Consider the following 20,241-nt stretch of genomic DNA (forward strand, 5'->3'; position numbering starts at 1 on the left):
AAAAATAAAAAATAGAAACTTTATATTTTTTTTCGAAAAAGCCCCCTATTTTCACCCCAATGGTCCGATTTCGCCCATTACCGAACTTGCCCGAGATTTTGGTCGTTATATTTTATGTATCAATTTGAAAATGATTGCCGCAAAATTACGGCAGTTATCGTGTCCACAACAAAGTGAAATATATATATATAAATGTACATATAAACTTTTGAACTGCTGGTGGTTTTGTGGTCTGGGGGATGCGAAACGCGAAGATATGTTGGAATTTTCCGGAAGTCGAATCATGGTACCTATTACAATAAGTAGGCTTCTTATTAAATCTACCTATTATGCAGGAAAACCTAATGAGTTTATGAAATATGAATAAAAAGTTTCATCGGAGTTTTATTATGTCTAAGTGACACGATGTAATAATTCAGTTATACAATTTTTTATTATCTGGAAAGGAACTCATGACTCATTAAAGTATTTTAATGAAAGAAATATTATGTCAGTTTTTAAATTTTTCAACGATACTCTACATGATTTTCAGATTTAACAGTAAAGTTGGTTCGAGTAAAGCATCATTATTTACTGAATTTATATTACTCGACCTAAAGAGGTACTCAAAAAAAATTGTAGAGACACTGCAGAATTACACTGACGGAATAGATTAAAATTCGTATTATTTACTCAATTATTATTTTTATTATTTTAATCGGAAGATCAAGTTTTGATAATATGTAGTAGACTTCAAATTTTACCTACTTACAGCAGGGAAGTCATGCCGGTGCGCAATAATTGCGCACTATTAGGGATAAAAACATACCCATCGGCTATCTATTTTACATAATACTTTCATTCTTTATGAGCAGTATTTTGTTTCAGTTTGTTCTGTTTGTGATTAAATTTATATTTCGACCATAAAAAGTGTAAAATAATTTTTTACATTTATCTTTTTTTCTTAAACCTGACCATCAAGTATGGATGTGAATGTTAAATTTTACTAATAGGATTTGCTTAATTCTTTGACAAAAGACAATTAATAATAATGTTGTCATAAAATATCACTTTGTTCAGAAATTTTATTGTTTTTCATTACGTCAACATAAGCTTATTTATCAACTTACCATTTATAGTACGCATAAATATCACTACCACCCATCCTGGAACAAAGAATAATTAAATATTATATAATTTCAATGATATTATTTCTTGTTGTTAAATTAGTGGTGAAATTTAATATTAGAGAAAGAAAAAAATACACGTCTGTCAAATAACATAATGAAACTGCTTATGTAATATCTCACCTTACAAAAAAAAAAAAAAAAACGGATTATTTTACTTCTGTTGATATTTAACAAAAACTTACCAACCCGTACTAAATTTCTTTTGACTAATTTATTAAAAATTATACTAAAAAAAAAAAAAAAAACATTCTGTTTCACTAGCAATACTACTTTGATATGTATTTAAATAACAAACGTTAAAAAACATTTGAATTTTCTGCAGAGTTGTTTAATAGTTAAGAATGAAATTAAAAGAAAAGTAAATTTTAATTAACTTTCCAAATTAATATTTCGTTAAATGATTCTATTTATTTATTAACTTCACAAGTTATTTCGTCTATTTGTTATTTCTGTTAGTCTCTTTTTTATTTTCCCCGCTCCGCAGATCCGGATCCGCAACTAAGCATAAACTTAGATCCGACGGGCCAGCGCCTCAAACTACCTCGGACCTCTTCCACGTAGCCCGGATTCGAAATTTTCTTTCTTGCCATACCTCTAATGGGTAGCTCCCAAAAGCGAACCACCCACCTATACTCCGATCTTGATGCCTCGCTTCTAGTGGGGAACTTCCAAGGGAATCCCCCACCTGGTTTGCGGTCTATATTCTCTCTAATGACATCTCAAAGGAGTCCCCACTCTATCTTTCAAGGTGGAAAACCGAAGCCACCCATCCCTCCCGAACGGGGCTGTTCCTTAATGACATCATGACGTTCAAAATTTATGGATTTCTTTGCCCAAGACGAAGTTTATGCTTCTCAAGAGTGCTGACAAATTATGATACAGTCGTAACCCCCGTATTAAGTATAAAGGCTGTGTAATCAGTCGAGTTCGAGTTCATAAGTACCTAGATGTATTGTATGATGAGAAGTTGCTGTTTAGCAATCACATTAGGCAAGAAGTGGCGGACGCCGTCTCTTCGACGCACAAGCTTAGGAGAATTATTCGAAAGGATTACGGACTGTCGGGCCGTCATTTGTACATGGTGTACCGAGGTGTCGTTGAAAGTATGATCTCTTACGCGGCGTTCGTTTGGCACATAGGTTGGAAATAAATCGACACTTATTCAAAATTTAAAGAGTGCCCAGCGCAGAGCCTTAATCGTATGCCCTGGTGTTTTTAGAACAACCTCCTACGAGGCTACGACTGTATTGGGAAAGATTCTTCCAATCGATTCAGTGGTGAAAGTTCGGGTGGCCATATGTTAATTGCGAAGAGGTATTTGGGATACAGTTGCGGGCCATACTTGTATCGGAGCAGAACGGTTATCTCTATGCACGGGTTCTAAATTTCGAACAGAAGCTCACCTTCCGCCTGCGGAGGAGGCTTTACAGACTTGCGGTGGAAGCGAGGCACCAAGAATGGCACACCACGACTAAGGGAAGGTCCTTGTATAGATTTATACAGGATCTGGGTCTGAGAGTCAATGTGTGGAGAGCCGCATTGTCGGATCGTGTGGGAGTTCCTTGATGCGGCTGCTTTGTTCAACCGATATCAGTAGTAGTTTACTTAAGGGAAAAGACTCCTACCGTGCTGCTGTAGGAAGCTAACCGAGTAATATGGTTTGCTACCAGCCAGATTAAGGCTCCAAGCGCTTCAATAACAGGTAATTGCTGGCATTAAGCTTCCTAGGCGTGGCAGGTATTGCTTTCTTTGACAAGATAAATTAATTATTGATAGTCATGTACGTTTTAGTCGTTGACGGGGTGCGCCAACTCATTTTAGTGATATATGACAAGTGGTCGGTGGGACACGCAAGCTAGTGGTGTATGGTACCGCGCTTATTCCGCTCACGCTTTTAGGTTAGCTCTAGGAGCTTGTTAGGACACTGGTCGTTAAACCGTTTCGTGGCTCAGTAGCCGTTTGTGGCACAGACATTTGATCGTATGTTTAGGGCGACCGAATCGGGTGGTGGCGGGAGAAATACCAAGCAAACCAATCCCATTTCCTTGCTGCACATTATCAATGGCCCGACACTCCGGTCACAATTCTGATTTAATCAAATCAAATCTGGCAACCTATCTCGAAAACCTCCATGTCCAGAAAGACACTATGTAATATATCGATTGGGAAATCCACCTGCGTACTTCTCATATCAGGAGATATTTCTTGCGCATAACGGCCATCGGACGATTCCGTCTACCTGACTCGCCATAAACGGAAAACCTGGTCATCTATTTATTTTATGCACCAAGAGGTAAGTTGGCCTAAATTCTTAGCATTATACCGCAATTGGCCATCAATCGCAAGGATATCAATGGGCTTAATACCAGAAATAACAGGGACCATTTCTCGACAGACAGACTCATAGGCACCAATCACAAAGAACAATAGGAGACGCTGGTTTATAAACAAAATATTCCTATAATATTTGTACCTCATTCGATGAGCTCAGACAAGTGCAGTATACAGCAGTATAGCTTCGCATTCCCGTTTGTACAGAACACGTATGGTTCTTAAATTAAGTCAACAATCGGGGTGAACTGTTCTCCAATCACCGAAGAAAGCAGAACAGGCCTTTTTGGCAGCATATTGAAAGTGCTTCTTTTAATCGAAGATTCTCATCAAGGATAATACCTGGATACTTCTGCAGCAGAAAATACCTAATTCGATGATCTGCCATTGATATTCGAACTCGACGGTTAGTAGCCACTCTGCCCTTAAGTAAAACCATCGTTATTTTCTCTGCGGTAAACACCATATTATGTTGCAAATTTCACGACTAGACTAACTTGCAAACCTGAGCTGCCCTTAATTCGATCTCATTCCTTAAATTTCCTTCAACCACCAAACGCACATAATCCGCATACACGATGACGCTGCATCCACTAGTAACCTCAACCACATCAAAGAATTGAATTCAGCAACCCAGAGCAGTTGTCCTAAAACACTACTCTGCGGACAACTTTTAGATAGGGTTTTTCATACTTTTGGGAAGCCGTCTCGAAGAACAATGACTCGATTGCTGAAATAACACATTCAGATCATTCTGCACATAATCACGCTTCTGTGGCTGAATCAGTGAAGAGGACCACCACAAATTATTAAAAGTCCCTGATATTTCCAAAACGATACCTAAGACAACAATCGACTCACTAGAAGAAGCAATATTTATAACCTTCAGAATAGCATTTTCCGTGCCTCTGCCTGTGCTAAAACATACTGATCATCCATAAACAACTTTCTAGAATTCAACCTATCACTAATACGAAGATACTATACCTTCTCAAAATCATTTCTAATAACTAACAGAAGCCTTAAAGGCTTGTAAGAGAAGCTCACAGTGGATTCCTTGTAATGACCTTTAAACAACAAATTTAAAACACGGGTTTTCCAACAAATAGGGAAATAGCCACCAAACAGCATCCTATTAAAAATTCTAGTCAAAGCGCAAGCACGAATTCTGACAGAAGCGAAAAGCAGCTCCACCGTGATTCTATCGAAACTCGTAGCTTTATTCCTACCAGAACTGCATATTATCTGACGTAATCTCTGCCTCTGTATTATCCACAGATTAAACATTAGGGCGAAAAGCAGCAACTTCCTCATAGAAATAGATGTAGATGTTATGGGGTTTCATTAGTCACAACAATATCCGGCAGTAAATCAATCAGTAGAATATGTAAAATCTATATTTATTAGAAACAACACCCTGCTGAGTCGAGACAGCCGACAAAATAATATTTTTCTTACGCTTATGTCCTAGGACTCTATATACAACATTCCAAGGATCCTTATTTACTTACTCTCTAACAAAAGAACTCCAAGAATCCCTTTTTCATGTCCTGCTCGAATGAAAATATTCAGATCTTTTCCTTCGATAGTCATCTACCAAAACCACTCGCCGTTTAGGATGACTCTTCCACTGACCAGTTATCCTGAAATGGTTCACAGACTGTTTCAACAAAGTCAACTATCTAGGTCACCGAGGGGCAATTCTCTCTCAACTAGAATTACGGGGAATTGAATTCTCAGCGGTGTCGATGAAAGATAGAGAACATTGTTCTACTAGGTCCTCCAGTTGAATATCATCCAGACTTTGGTCTAAGACGCGGAGTCTATTAGAGAGACTATTAACAACTTTAGGTCAGTCCGCGTTACTGTGTACGCAGCGCTCCTGATAAACAGGGATATTATATCTATAAGCCTCGAAACTTCCTAACCAACTCAAAGATAATTAATCGATGATCGCTAGATCATCGATTAATGATCATTAACAGACCAAGTATCAACCTACCAGGAATATTCCACCATCAATTATATCAATATTCGTTCCAACAACCTATCTCCTTCCATCTACCATTCCAACATATGTTGGTAACTCACAAAAATATTAAAGACCTTTAAGCGATACTGCACAACAACGCCTTCAACTAATTCACCGCTATCATCTGTAGTTCCACTACGCCAAAGAAGTATAGAACAGTTACCAACAAGACCAAGTATTGTATTCCACATTTCTAAATATTCCTCAGTGGGATCTCTATATTGAAAATACGAACTAACAATAACAATTTAATCAAATTTAACAATTTCATTTAACTCGATCTGAGCAGTGTAAACACCTTGAAAAATTATCTCTCCAACCTTAACCATGCAATGAATTAAAATACATCTCAACAGCTCCCAAACAACAACCACAGCTGTAACTATCGACCGAGTGCTTGCAATCCTTGCGAAATCTTCCGCAACTTACGCAAGTAGAGCTTCAAATTTTTTACGACACTCTTCACGGTTGTGAGCGTTGTCACCATAATGCGCACAAAGTAAAGCATACTAACAGAATTTAGGACTATGACCAAATGACCTTTTACTAACGACATATTCTGAAATAACTATTTTATTGCCATCTGCTACGCAACCAGATCTTTCCTACTGTCCTTTATGTTCCAAATTTTCAAATTTGACCTCTTGCCCTGAAGGGCAGCCTGAAATTATTCTCTAATCTTTTTAATTGTTTTTTTTGGAGCCCTCCTTTTCTCTGTGCCGACTTCAGTCGGCACAGAGATAAAAATGAAAACAAGAAAAGAGGTTTTTGAAATGTGATGTTGAATGAAAATTATGACAATTAGGATAAGTATTTGATGATAACGTGGTTATATAATATAAATACTTACATTACGTATTCAAGATCAGCATAATTACTTGTCTCTGGAAACCTGAAACAGAAATATTCCAAGGTAAAAATGATAATAATATTCATTTGTACATCTATTTCCTGATGATTCCGCAGCACCTGAAACATCTTTTGGAATCTTTGAAAATGAAGGATGTAAAATAAAATGAATTAATAATAGTAATAAACATAATGAACTTTCACATTTGATTTGACTTCTGTTTAAAAAAACCGACAATGAATTGCATAAATTTCTCGGCTAAGCTTGTCAAGTTACTTAATTCATTTTTGAATTATAGCAGTTATAAAGCGATAACTTAATTTTTAATATAATATATTAGCATAAATTTTTTTTAAAAATGTTTCTAATCTTTGAAAATTTGAGGCTCATGTATCAGGAGCCCTTTTGATTAAAATGTTCCCTAAAATTGATTTTAAATAAATTAAATTATAAATTATTTAAAATTTGGAAATTCCTCATCAGTGGAGAGGTATTGTGACTATTTAACAAAATACGTTTTGAGCATTAAAAATTTTAAATTTTATAAACATGTTTTTTTCAATCGAAAAGAAAAAAAATTTCTCCTTAGTACGTAAATAAGAAAAACAATTTCTTTCGATTTTTTTTTGTAATTGGTCTATATACTTTTTGCGTACTAGCAAAAGCTGCTAGTACAGCAGTATTCATCGATCTAGATGAGAAAGAAAAAATATTGAAACACATACTGTTTTTGTGAATTACTCACCATCAACATAGAAATAACAAAACACAAAATACTGAAGCAGCTTAAAATACAGCTTCAAACTCAAATTAACACAGAAAACAAATTTTAAATACAAAAGCTGAAGTCATGTAGAAACACGTTAAATATCAAATTGAATATGAAATACTTTTGTGAAGGAATAACTCCAGATTAACATCATATAACAAAAATCATGAATAAGGAAGCGGTATTAAATATACAGAGTTAATGAATTACTGCAATGTTTGTATATGGCTGATTGCAATATTTGCATACTGAAATATGAAGTACTTGAAAAAAATAAAAATTAACTAAGATTGACTGAATGAACTGAGATGAAGTGAATGAATGAAGTTTGAACATGACTTTTTAAGTTTGTGATGAAGGTTCAGCCAAACGGATTTTTCAATTTCAATAACATTTTTCAGTAAGAATCTGATATTAGGTGAAAGATGTTCGTTACGAATTTTCACAAAATTTTCCATTTCAAAATTGTAACTGATATTTTTCTCAGATAGGGTGTGATGCAGTGATTTAGTTGAAATGAAGTTTTCTTCACCAAAAGAAAATAAAAAATACAAAATATTAGTCGAGTTGCTGCCATAAGTTTACATATTTCTATCAAGTAAATATTTTATGCTGATCACAAAACTCATCGTAACTGAAAGGTCATGTTGAAAAAAATAAGTCAAATATGTAATATTTCTAATTTGATCGAGAAGGCTTGGAAGTTAGACGCCCTTCAACTGCAAGAGAGCTTGAAACTCCCAGATAATAATTTTACATTTCTTTTGTAGTAGATTGTAATTTGACAAAAATCAATACAAATATCAATATTCAATATTTTTATAATTAGTGGGAGGGCCAGTAAAAGATGCCTTTAGAGATAAAAAGAGAACTAAAACCTTTGTCCACCATCTTGTTTTTTAATTCTTTTGAAGTTGAGTACACTTTAAAGAAGAGTAGTCCACGAATCAGCATTCTATACAATATAATTATAATTTTCCTCATCTGCTAAAATATTCAGTAAATAGGGTTAGAAATTGAATGATTAATAATTTCGATTGATTATTGTTACGTCAAGCAGTTTCTACAGAAAAGTAAACTTAATTTATAAAAATTAACACCACAGAGATTGGAAATAAAAGGTTACTTAAAACTACTAATTAGTAAAGGTATATTATTAAGTTATGGTGGGTACATACTTGGGATCACACGGTAGTCTGGTAGAAATATTTGTATAGCTGAAAAATGAGATAAATAAATATTAAAATGAATCATAATAAATAAAATGTGGCATGTTTTTTTATTTTTTATTGACAGAATTAATTTATAACTGTATAGGAATTTGAATTTGGAGTATGTGAACCACAATGTGGTTGTGAAAGAAACATATTGATAATCAACAATCCAGTCACTTAATTGTGACCGTAATAAAAAAATACATGCATTGCTAAAATAAAATAATTATGCAAATCATTACTCATAAACTAATTTTAATGATATTTTATGGTATAGAAATTATTATTCTAGTAAAATTAACATATTCTGTTAGAAATTGAATGTAATAGTTATTGAACATCAATCTGCAATAATTTTTTTTCATCTTTTATGACCGCATACGATCACTTTAGTCAGTCCATTATCCAAGTTTCTTCGAAGGACTGTTCGGGCCTTGCAGTCCTCCCAGTACTTTTTCATACGTTGCAATCTTCGTGTCCTTTCTGGTGTTAAAAAGGTTTGTGTTGTGAATATCTCTCTAGGAGTGTGAAGCGATTGTTTTTGTGCTTGATTTTTTGTGTAATTTTTTCTTGACTGTGGTGTCTTCTGGTGTAAGGCCAATTTCCTTTAGATCCTCTCTTATTTAACTGATCTATCTGCATCCTCTCTTGGTGTTTTTCGAGTCGAGATTTGACTATACCAGCTGTTTCAGAAATCTCGAATCTTCATTTGTGAGACATCTTAGTCTCCTCTTATGCATGAATCAGTGATAGGTTCTAACTCTGCACACGATGTTGTTGGGCACGATCAGCAAATGCCAATCTAACTGGTACTTTTTGTGGATGCAGTCCACATTCCAATTCTTTTTTCGATTTTCCGGAGTCTGTCGGTCTTTGATTGTTCGTTCAGGTATAGAGTTTCTGCTGCATATGTGACTTTCGGTTTTATAATTGTGTTGTATTGTCTTACTTTTGCCTTTATGGATGGACATTTATGACGTAGGTGTATCAGGTTAAATTTTGTTCATCAGCTAGTATGTTTGTTGTTGTTTGGAATGATGTTTTTTCGTTTTTCTTGTTTGTTATTATTTCTCCAAGGTATTTAAATTGGGTTATCATTTTGACTTTATATTTTCTATTTTTAATTTTTGGGGAGCACAATTTCTGTCTTTTTCGAATGATATTTTGAGGCCAGTTTTATTTGCAATATTTTGAAATTCTAATATCTGTTAGCTTCGTCGATGTCATTTGCTAGCACTGAAAATTCATTGACAAAACCAAAGCAGTTTGTTTTGTTTTTTTTTTGGCTATTTTTATTTTTAGAGAGCATTTTTTGAGCCAGTGTCTCATTAAAATTTCCAGAGTGCAGGTAATTAGTAGCGGTGAGAGTCCGTTCCTTGGCACCGGCACATATTGGTCTCAAATGGTTCCGAGAGTTCGCATCTGAAGTTCAGTTTTGACTTGGGGTTTGTGTGGGTGGGTTTTATCATGTTTATTAATTTGAGATGTAGTTCGAGATATCTCAGAATTTTTAGTAGGGATTCTTTGTGGCTTTCTTGAAGTCCATAATTGTTTTCACCACTACTCTGCTTCTTTTACTGTTGTAATCTATTATTAACTTGAGAGTCATGATCTGATCTGGATAGCTCCTCGCAGGTCTGAAACCTCTCTGGTATTCTCCTAGTTCTTTCTGAAGTTGTGGACCGATCCTATTAAGGATGATTCTTGAAAGAATTATGTGGGTTGTGTCTAGGAGTGAAATTCACCAACAGTTGTTACGGTCTGTTTTGGCCATTTTTTTTTCTTTAGCGGGTGGAAGAGGGCTGTTATCCACTGTTCTTTGATCCAGATGTTGACAAGCTGTTAATGAAGGGCGATTTTTTCTTTTCTTCCTGCATGTCTCAAGATCTTTACATAGGTCTGATCTTCTCCCGCCACTTTGCCTTCATCTCACGTCGTGCTTGGTAGACTTCTTTTATTGCGTGAGGGTTAATGTTTAGTGGTAGTGTTGTTATTGGGGGGCTGGTTTTCTTATTGGGTGCGGTCAGTTCTTCACAATTTAGGAGTTTGTTGAAATATTTTGGTAGGTTTTCCGCGTTGTTTTTTTTTTTTTATAGTAACGGGACAGATTATGGTTGTCATCCTTTATTAGAAGGTTAGGGGGTTCGTATTTTTTGAAGATTTTTTGACTGCGTTTTGCTGAATTCTTCTTTCACTGATTTAAGTATGTCTTTATGGTGTTGTCTTCTTATTTTCCTTAGGGTTGGTATAGTTGCTTTTCTTGGTTTGCTAGGTTTTGGAAGGATGTTTCTGATTGTTGGGATTGATGTAACAGTCTTGCTTGATATCTCTTTTCTACTGTTTCGTAGCATTCGCTGTTCCACCACTGATACTTTATATGGGTTTTTATTGGGGCCAATTCTTCTGCAATTTGTTTAAGGTTGTTACTTTATTAATATTTAAAATTAAACCCTTTAAATTCCTCTGTCAGTACACTTTTACGTAACGCTTTTTAATATTAAAAACGCCTGTATTTGATGCATCTTTGTTTACCTTGAAAACATAATATGTTTTTGAATTTTTTTCATTAATCTGTTCCATAAATTTTAATCATCTTAATCTTTATTTTTTATTTAGAAGGTTCACATATTTAATTTATTGTTTATTATTTTTAAGTAATACTATGTAATTTAATGAACAATATTAATCTTTTTTTATGAAGTCTAAAAAAATACATATCAAAATAGTAGATTCACTTACTACTGATTTATAAAAGTATTCAACTTGCAGTCTACTACTTCTGAATCTGACTTACATCGAACATTACAATGGATATCATAGATCTATAGAAGTGCGCGCATGTGTGTTGATGATACACACACACGAACACACACACACACACACACACACAAACACGCGCGCGTGCACACGTACGCCCACACAGACACACTCACACATATACAATGTTGTTGTTTAGTATGTATTTCAACACCTATTGTAATAATATTACATACACACACACATTAACACGCGCGGGCGCGCTTATCCAACATGAAAACACTTCAATAAATAAGAAATTGTACTTACGTTTTTTCGTTGCTATTAGTATCAGATGAAATTCTGAAATTAGAAAAGTTTTTTACCAACATCCAATTTATTTATTTTATAAAGTGAAATTTAGTGATCAATTTAAGAGTAAATATATAAATAATTATTAAAACTAACGTATAAATTATAATTTTATTATATACATTCAAAATTCATCTGTACATAAAAAAATTCTTTAAATGAAAACAAATCTTACAATCTGTTTTATCATAGCTAGGCCTGTCTAAAAATGCAGTATAAAATACTTTAATTTTAGTTTCTATATGTAATACAAAAGCCAATCGGTTTTATCATTGGAGAAATTAGTGAAATAGGATAAACAAGAAATCATTTTTATTTTTAAAAAAGGATAAATTATTTTTTTAAATGACTGTGATAACTATTATCATTATAAGAAATCGATTATCATATATCATCATCATATGGCAATTCAACATTGAAACTATGAACTTCTGAAGCATTAACCAGAACAGATTTTTGAATTTCTAGTAACTCACTGAACATACCCACAAGGATGACTGAGAATATTTGGAAATAAATTATAAAAAAGTATTCTGGCTGGGTTTGTCTTTCAAAATTTTATGTTTTTAAATAATCTTCATTGTCAACCCTTATGGACAAAACAATAGTAAATAGTAACTCAGATATATCTGCAGATTCTAATGCACATCTGAATATATAGACTTTAATATGCCTTTTTCACATGCAATACTGTAAGCTAGAGCTCCCGTATTCACTTCTTTGAAGCGTATTAAAAATCTGACTGATCAGTTACTGTAGTGTATTTTATGTTAACGTTTAGACTGAATGGTCTCAGTTCAATTACTGGCGGGGTTATGGCACTTTTTCGTGTTATTTTTTCTTTAAATATATATGAAACATCAACAACTTATGATTAGCTATGATAAAAAAATAATTACCTGTTCAAAATCATAAATGCTTTCTATATTTATTGTTTCGAAGGCAAGATGCAATCCCAGTGAACAGAAAATGTAAGAGAATTTTACCTGTGCGGACTGCTATTTTAATACCGACATTCCAGAAGAAATAACAAATAAGACGTTATCATTGTTTAAATTACATCATTTTTGTATGTAATAACCTGTCAAATGTCTTCCAGTAATTAATAGAGTAAGTATACAAACTAAATCCGACACAGTAAAGTGCTGAATTAATGACCTGAAATGCAGCATTTACCTGCTTATAATTTAAAATTTGTACATCCTCCTAAAGTTTTTCTTACCTATTCCTTTAGTTGCCGTTCAAGGGACCAAAGATCACACAACAATTAAATGTAGTGCCTGCATTATGAAAAGTCTTAATTGTTGAGAAAGCATTCCAGAATATTTATCTCCAATAATTCATCAGGACATTATCTGATGTGTTACAAGGAGATTCCAGGCATTAAGCATCTACGGCGATAATATATAAAATGTATAATTACAACCAACATTTCAATACTGTAATCACATTCAGTACGTCTCTATGGATATTTCTTATACCGAGATAAATGCCCAAAAACATCACCACATTTACCCTCTACCCTTTGGTCGATCTTTGTTCGGCCAAAATTACAAAAAAAAATTATATTACGTTTGTTAAGACTCAGGGTTATTTAAATTACTTATTTAATTTTTAAATATTCTTACAAATGTTCACTTTTTTGTTGTTGCTGTATATATTTTTTGTGCTGTTTAATTTTTATTTAATATAGGACTTCAGCTTCTGTCGGATTCACTCGGCTCCTGACGAATCAGCGGCCCCAAGAACATTATACAAGCAAGCTCTTCACTACATTAGTTCAGTCCCTAAAACGAACGATTTCAACCCACTCCAGGCTGAAAAGGTGCACGTCACGGAAGACAGACTTATTAGCACATCGTTCCGTCGGATTCCTACCGCTAAAACCCTCCATTGGATTGGTACGCAATCCAAACTTCAGCAAACGAATCAACGCCATGTTCTATTAATAACCCGCCAGTATAATATAATCACCTAGCAGCAAAGGACGCAAGTCCGTATACTGCGAAAAGTAGGAGGGCATTACATCCTCCGACATCCTTGCGTTCCATTACATTAGTTCAGTCCTGCGCTAGTTATACGCCAGTTAAGTTCCATTCAGGTTCAGTTCAGTTTCAGTTCTATTCCAGTCATTTTACTTACAGAAATATTACAATTACAATGAAACATTTATAATTAATATTATATTTCAATCATATCAAAACAATTAATGTTATTTTATGTGAATATATACAAATAATACTTCAATCACAATAAAATATTTATAATAAAAGAAATCATGATTTAAATTATCAAAAATCAGCACCAGTTTTCAACAACGTTAAACGTTTGATTTATTTCACATGTAACTTTGCAAAATCAAAATCACTGGTACAGTGATGCATTATGAAAATAAATGCTTTGATAAATGTAGGGTCCTAGAGTACCATTTCAGATTTCAAAAGATATTTCTAATGATGGTACTGAAAATTTTATGCTTTGTTTAAAAAAATTTCAAATGAATAAATTAAAAAGAATTCGTTAAATGATGAATGCCATCCTAATAAATAGTTTTTGTTATATGGGAAAATATGTTTCTCACAACTTCTGTAGTGATATGAAAAGGAAGAGCCAAATTCATAGACTCCGTATAAAGCAACTATAATTAAATACCGATGTACTATTTTGCCACAGTATCAAAACATGAATATCCAGTGGCAACCTTCGAGTACATCTCAATCACAGGAAGCAAAAACCAGATGTTTACCTGGTAAAATAGTGTGAATGTACTTCGGGATTCTTTTTGGCGAGGGATACTCTACCACATCCTGCCTACAGAACCAAGAACAATCATCACTAAGTATTACGGTATTGTCTTACAAGATGTAGAGAAGCCTGGAAGGTCTTGACCCAAGAGGAAAATGTTCATTATTATATTTCTGTTTTAACTTGGAAGTACTGTAACAGCCAAGTAGCATGTGCTACCCGCCCGCCACACGGCGTAGAGATAGTTCCATCAAGTTATCATCGACTTAATCGTTTCTATCAAGTTTGGTCTATCAAGAAATTGTCAAAAGTGAAGAATTCAATTCTAATAAGAAGCTATCGAAATGTATAAGGGTAGGTCGGTCGAATTTGCCACTTCTGAGAAAAAAAAGAAAGTTTCACTTCCTGAAAATTGGAATGTATGAATCGCAGTAGCGGGAGATCGCATATAAATTAGTAAGCAAATTACTTAAGTGAATTCCATAAATGAAATTCTTGATCGTATCTCAACCTCTTCGTTCATCATGATGTTAAAAATATAATAAAACTTACGTTTCAGTAATATCGATTCCTGATACTATCGAATCTGCCTCGCTGAAAAAGTGTAAATTTATTTAAATGTAATTTCAAAGTCATTTATAAATAATTTTAAATACATAATACAAAAATGTGTAGGTATTTTAGGAAGTATTAAATTATATTTTCTTTAAATGATGGCGAGGTACAAGTTTTGTATCCGATGCTCTTCTGTACAACATAAAATATAGATTTTGAAATAACGAAACTGTTATAGTAAACTATCTTATGTTTTACACACATAATTTTAAATTTTTCGATTATTAAGCAATTAAAACATGAAAAACTTTTACACTTCCTTTATTTTTTAACCTTATATTCATGATCACAAGTATAGTTGTATTTTTCCATTTCAAAATGAATTAACTAATCAAAGTAAAATATCACAATTTTAGTACTCTATTTAGTGAATGTATATATATATATATAGATCTGTACCTGTAAGGCAACTTGTCCTGACTCGCTGATCAATCAACGGCAATCAAAAACTACAGAAGATAAATTGTATGCAAATTTGTTTTCATCTTCCTCTTACGGTGTAAGCGCACACTAATAGGGATTTCATGAAATTCCGAGTTAAAGAGTTTAAATGCAATAACATAAAATTACTGTTTTTTTTTTTTAATTTCTTGGTAAGAAGTGAAGATATCGCCTTAATTTCTAGTGTATGTAATTTTCTTCTAAATACCTAAAAAACATTTTCTAGATTTTTCTAAATTCGACCTTGAAAGCGGTGAGAAAATGTAAAAAAAATTGAACAATCATTGCAAATTTACTCCATTTCCGATTACGCTAAACAAATATTAACTACATTGGGGCTGGACTCTTCGAATAAATATCTTTTTTTTTCTCCTTTTCTGTTTAGCCTCTGGAACCACCGTAAGGTATTACTATAGAGGATGATATGTATGAATGTAAATGAAGTTTAGTCTTATACAGTTTCAGGTCGACAATTCCTGAGGTGTATGGTTAATTGAATCACAACCACTAACGAAAAACACCGGTATCAACGATCTAGTACACAAACCTGTATAAAAGTAACTGCCTTTTCAGGTAAATATCTAAAAATCATTTTCGGGTTTTTTGAATTTCGATTTTTAAGTGGTGCAACGATGTACGACGCGGGGCCTTAACACTACTGTATGTGCGACGCGACTGGATGCACCTGCCACCTGTTACTTGACTAAAAAACAAAATAAAAGTAATTAAAAAAAGAGAAACTAAGTACGGTCACCTCCTAGTAGTTTCTATCGGGTAACGCAAAGAACCGAGAAAAATACACTTTTACAGGTACGAACAACAAGTAACTAACTATAACTAATATTTTTAAGATGGAGGCCGAATGTTTTGAAGCCCAGATTCTTAGATTACTCAATGTATCGGGTATAGAAATTTTGCTGAAAAAAAATTACAATACACTGAATTTTTCGAGCGAAGCGAGCCATAACCGGCTAAATATCCCCTGACCGCGACGGGAAGTGCAAGTAACGATACAGCACGGGCAAAGCCGCGATGGAGACACTAGTATATATATATATATAAAGTATAAATGGGAAAAATTTAAGGAAATAAAAGCTGAAATCTGAAAATTTAAAGAAAATATTTTTAAACTGCGAAAAGCCGATTTTTATTTATTAAAAAAAATCAAACGGTTTTAAAAACATATAGAATCTTATGAAGCTGAAGATAAAAAGATTTAATAGGAAAATTAATTATTAGGGACCGAAGTTTACAACGTAGAAAAACGATTAGTCGAACAACAACGGTATAGTAGGACTGAACGATTTGAGAATTTGCGAAGTCCTTAAAATAATAAAGAAACGGCAAAAACCCTACAAACTGAAATATATGAACCTAAAGTTAACGCACCGCAAGGGCTGTGTGTTAAGAGAAATCAAGACCTCCCCCAACATTGACACTTCCTATTTACTGTAATTTCATTACGGATGAAAAATGGTTGAGTGGACGCTGAAGATTCAGACAAAAACTGAAAAAAAAAAAAATATATATATAAATATTTTAATTCTCCTAAAAACTTACGAACTTCGCATATTTAAGGAAATTTACCTGACGGACCGGTGTACATTAATGAGATCCTTTCACAATACTATCAAAACTTTCTCAACGTATGTTTATTAAAAGGAACCATTGTGAAGATTCCAAATCAGAAAACACTTTCAATAAGAAGGAGAACGGTCCAAGAAATCGGTGGATATCTAATTTAAGGGATTTGGAATCACTCGGAAATGTACCGACAAATCTGACTCTTGTAGTCTGCTGTCAATTAATGTGATTTTGAATTTTAATGATGTTTAGTGTGGTAATCCATAAAACTTTATGATGTTTGAATTTAATTATCTGGGTAATACCGTGGATGATTATATTCGCATAATAGATAGTTGTTTTGTTACGATTCAAATTTTAGGTTAACACGGTATTAAAATCGTTTTACACATAAATATTCTTACCAATAATAAGAACCTAAACAAATTGATTTAACGGTTATTTAATTTTAAAACATATTTTAAAAATATGTTTTTTAATAGAAAGTGAGGTAACTCGTGATATGCGCTTTTATTTTAATTCAGACGGCTTACAATGTCATAAACAAATACTGCAAAATTAATAAATATGTAGGGTAGTGTATCTTTGTCAAAAATAATCTAAATTTTATATCGTTTCATGTGAATTGTTGTTGGAATGTAACGAATTAAGCATTAAAATAAAATTTGATAATTGTGGTTGGTTATAAGCGATTGTAATTTACATATTACCTTTCATAATTGACCGAAAATAATTTCTGGATAGTTTATTTAATTACATCAGCGACTTAACGAGGAATACGAGGTTAATATGGTTGGCGATATTAACATTCATATTAAGTTAACGACCCTTTAATTTATGAATTTATAAAAGTTATGAGCAAAATTGTGCTACAATAATATATTATGGTTATACGAATTTTAATGAAAAATATGAAGATTCCTGTACAGAAAAATAATTTAGTAAACATTTAGGAAAATAATTTAATTATGAAATATTTTTAAAACTACTATAAGTGATCACTTTTCCAATCGATTTCCCCATGGGTTATGGCAGCAATCAAAATGCAGAATATAATATTAAAAGACTTAACGGTAAAGAAAAAAATTAATTTAAGTCTATTACAAGTGTGATAATTTGCGTAGTCGTAAAGACGATTCAGTGGATAATCTATTCGCTATTTTTGTATTCATATTATGAAATTATATTGAACTTTGGAGACGGCCGTTTAGGCTATCCCATAAAAATGACGGTTAGAATCTTGAATTGCATAAAGTTTCATAAACTAAAATATTGTCAGGAACAGAATATTTAGTAAAATAAAAAGGGACTTTTCAGTAATATTTTTAAAAACGAATATAAATATTAAAAGAATATTAATTGATAAAAGAAAAGGAAACTTTGAAACTAATAAATGTAGTAATAAGGGCTTCACTATGTACTACATCATAATAAGAACTGCATCACAGTTGTTGCCACGGTGATCGACGAAGATCTTTACGTGACAGTGAGAGAAATCGAAAATATAACCGGAATGAAAAAATAAACCACATTTAACCTCATTTTAAAAGAACATTTGAAAAAAAGGACGCAGGGCGATGAGTTCCACACCTACTGAAGAAGCATCAGAAAGCGACTAAATTGTTTTCTCTTTATGAAAGAGAAGGCGAGCAATTCTTCAATCGAATGACTACTGATGACACATGGAAGGGATTTTGAACTTGAACTGAAGTCACAAAGCAGTGTTTGGAAGAGTCAATATTCTTCGAAACTAAAGCCATCGCGCGCAGTTAAATTTGAAGCAAATGACGATTTTTTTCTTACAATAAGCAGGGTATTATTGCTACCGAGAGAGTCAAATGGTATTAATATGACAGCTACTTACAACAGAAACCTTATTCAGAAGATTTTACTACCGAAATTTTGAAAAATACATCCAAAATATATCGAGTGGTGTGTCACCATTGCATGACCATGCGTCGCCACACATTTCCTGTTCTGCCGTTCATATTTTATTCGATTTCTTTTGAAGAACCCTTCGCCATTCACCATAAAGTCCTGATTTGCGCCCTCCAGATTTTGATCTCTTTCCGCTCCTAGGGGAACGTTTAAGAGTTTGAAAAGTTATCGCCTTCCGCGATCCTGGAAATTCGACACTTCAACAAAAGTTTGTCTCCTGAGAGAAACCCAAAAGATGCTAAACCGTTGGCTAGCATGTATTTACACGTGGGTGGATTATATCGAAGAACTTAAAATTTGATTTGCATTTCAAATGCTCCTAAAAATGGTCTACGTTAAGGTTGTTTTTAATATCTACTTTTACCCTCACATATTTTGTAAATTTTGTAGTAATATGTAGCAATTTACTCAAAAAACGAAAAAAATGTTGTTTGAAGAATATATTTTCTCTCAGACAAAAAGATTTGAACTCGTATAAACGGTTTAAATTTTACGGATTAAAGTTTGTACAGTCCTTAACAAATATCTGTTTCTCTTATATATTAGTACAGAAATACGTAGTACTTTTTCTCTATTTACTCTACTGAAATGCAGGACACATCCAAGTAAACAATGAGAAGTAAATAACTGGCAGAATATTCAATTGTATTAAATTCGATCGTATCAGATTGTACTACAACATTTTATATCCAAAATAAATTTTGTTAAAATACTTGAATATTTGTAAGTTTATATTCTAAATCAAAATTTTCTGATTAAAATATAAATATAATATTCATCTGTGTAATTACGTTAAACAAAGGCTCTATTGTGATAAAGACTTTCTAAAGTTGCAGCTGGAGATGTAAATATAAGTCTATTGTACGCTTGTGCTAATTTTAGGGTTAAGTACTCGTATATTGGTATAGAAAAAGAAAAAATATATGAAAATAAAGAGATTTTTAGATGAACTATTTAGAAAAAAAAGCATTTTGCAATCCATAATTCCAGTAAATATAATCTATTAATTAAATGTTACTTTTTGATTACTTACGTATATATTATTCCTCCTTTGATTCTGAAAAAAAAAAATATTAGTTTAATTTAGTATAGTATTACTGGAATTCACAATCTTATTTTTTTATTAATTAATTTTTTTTTCTGTTTTTGTTCGGTACAATGATGACTTGGTATTAAATATAGGTTGGAAAAAATAACACAAATGAATATTTTAAGAGAGGTATAAGAATCCTCTGTCGATGACTATTCTAAGCGAAAAGAGGTTCGTATCGGTAATGTGACAAAAACATTATTTTATTGATTGCCTTATTTATTTTAAAGATTACGAAGGACTTATGAGTTTTAATTACTAAATTATGACGAATGAGTTTTTCGATAGCTGCATGCGTATCTATAAAATTACGTAACTTGTATTATCGTATTTTTATGATATTATAACCTGGTGG

The 20,241-nt window shown here is 32.9% G+C and overlaps 1 protein-coding gene across 34 annotated transcripts in view; it reads right to left on the reverse strand.

The window, feature by feature from the left end:
• The window catches only part of LOC142333458 (uncharacterized), a 338,230-nt gene that overhangs the window by 180,425 nt on the left and 137,564 nt on the right, over nt 1–20,241 (reverse strand). For 24 of the 34 annotated variants that reach the window (XM_075380613.1, XM_075380619.1, XM_075380638.1 and 21 more), the window contains 5 exons: nt 19,830–19,853; nt 14,771–14,812; nt 11,432–11,464; nt 8,330–8,368; nt 6,383–6,424 (listed from right to left, as the gene is read on the reverse strand). The exons of the other annotated variants lie outside the window; for them this stretch is intronic. In XM_075380613.1, coding sequence (XP_075236728.1) covers nt 6,383–6,424; nt 8,330–8,368; nt 11,432–11,464; nt 14,771–14,812; nt 19,830–19,853 — 180 coding nt within the window. The remainder of the gene's footprint in view (nt 1–6,382; nt 6,425–8,329; nt 8,369–11,431; nt 11,465–14,770; nt 14,813–19,829; nt 19,854–20,241) is intronic. 34 annotated transcript variants of the gene reach the window in all.

The sequence above is a fragment of the Lycorma delicatula genome, chromosome 12 (assembly GCF_047948215.1).
Source record: "Lycorma delicatula isolate Av1 chromosome 12, ASM4794821v1, whole genome shotgun sequence".
Taxonomy (NCBI): domain Eukaryota; kingdom Metazoa; phylum Arthropoda; class Insecta; order Hemiptera; family Fulgoridae; genus Lycorma; species Lycorma delicatula.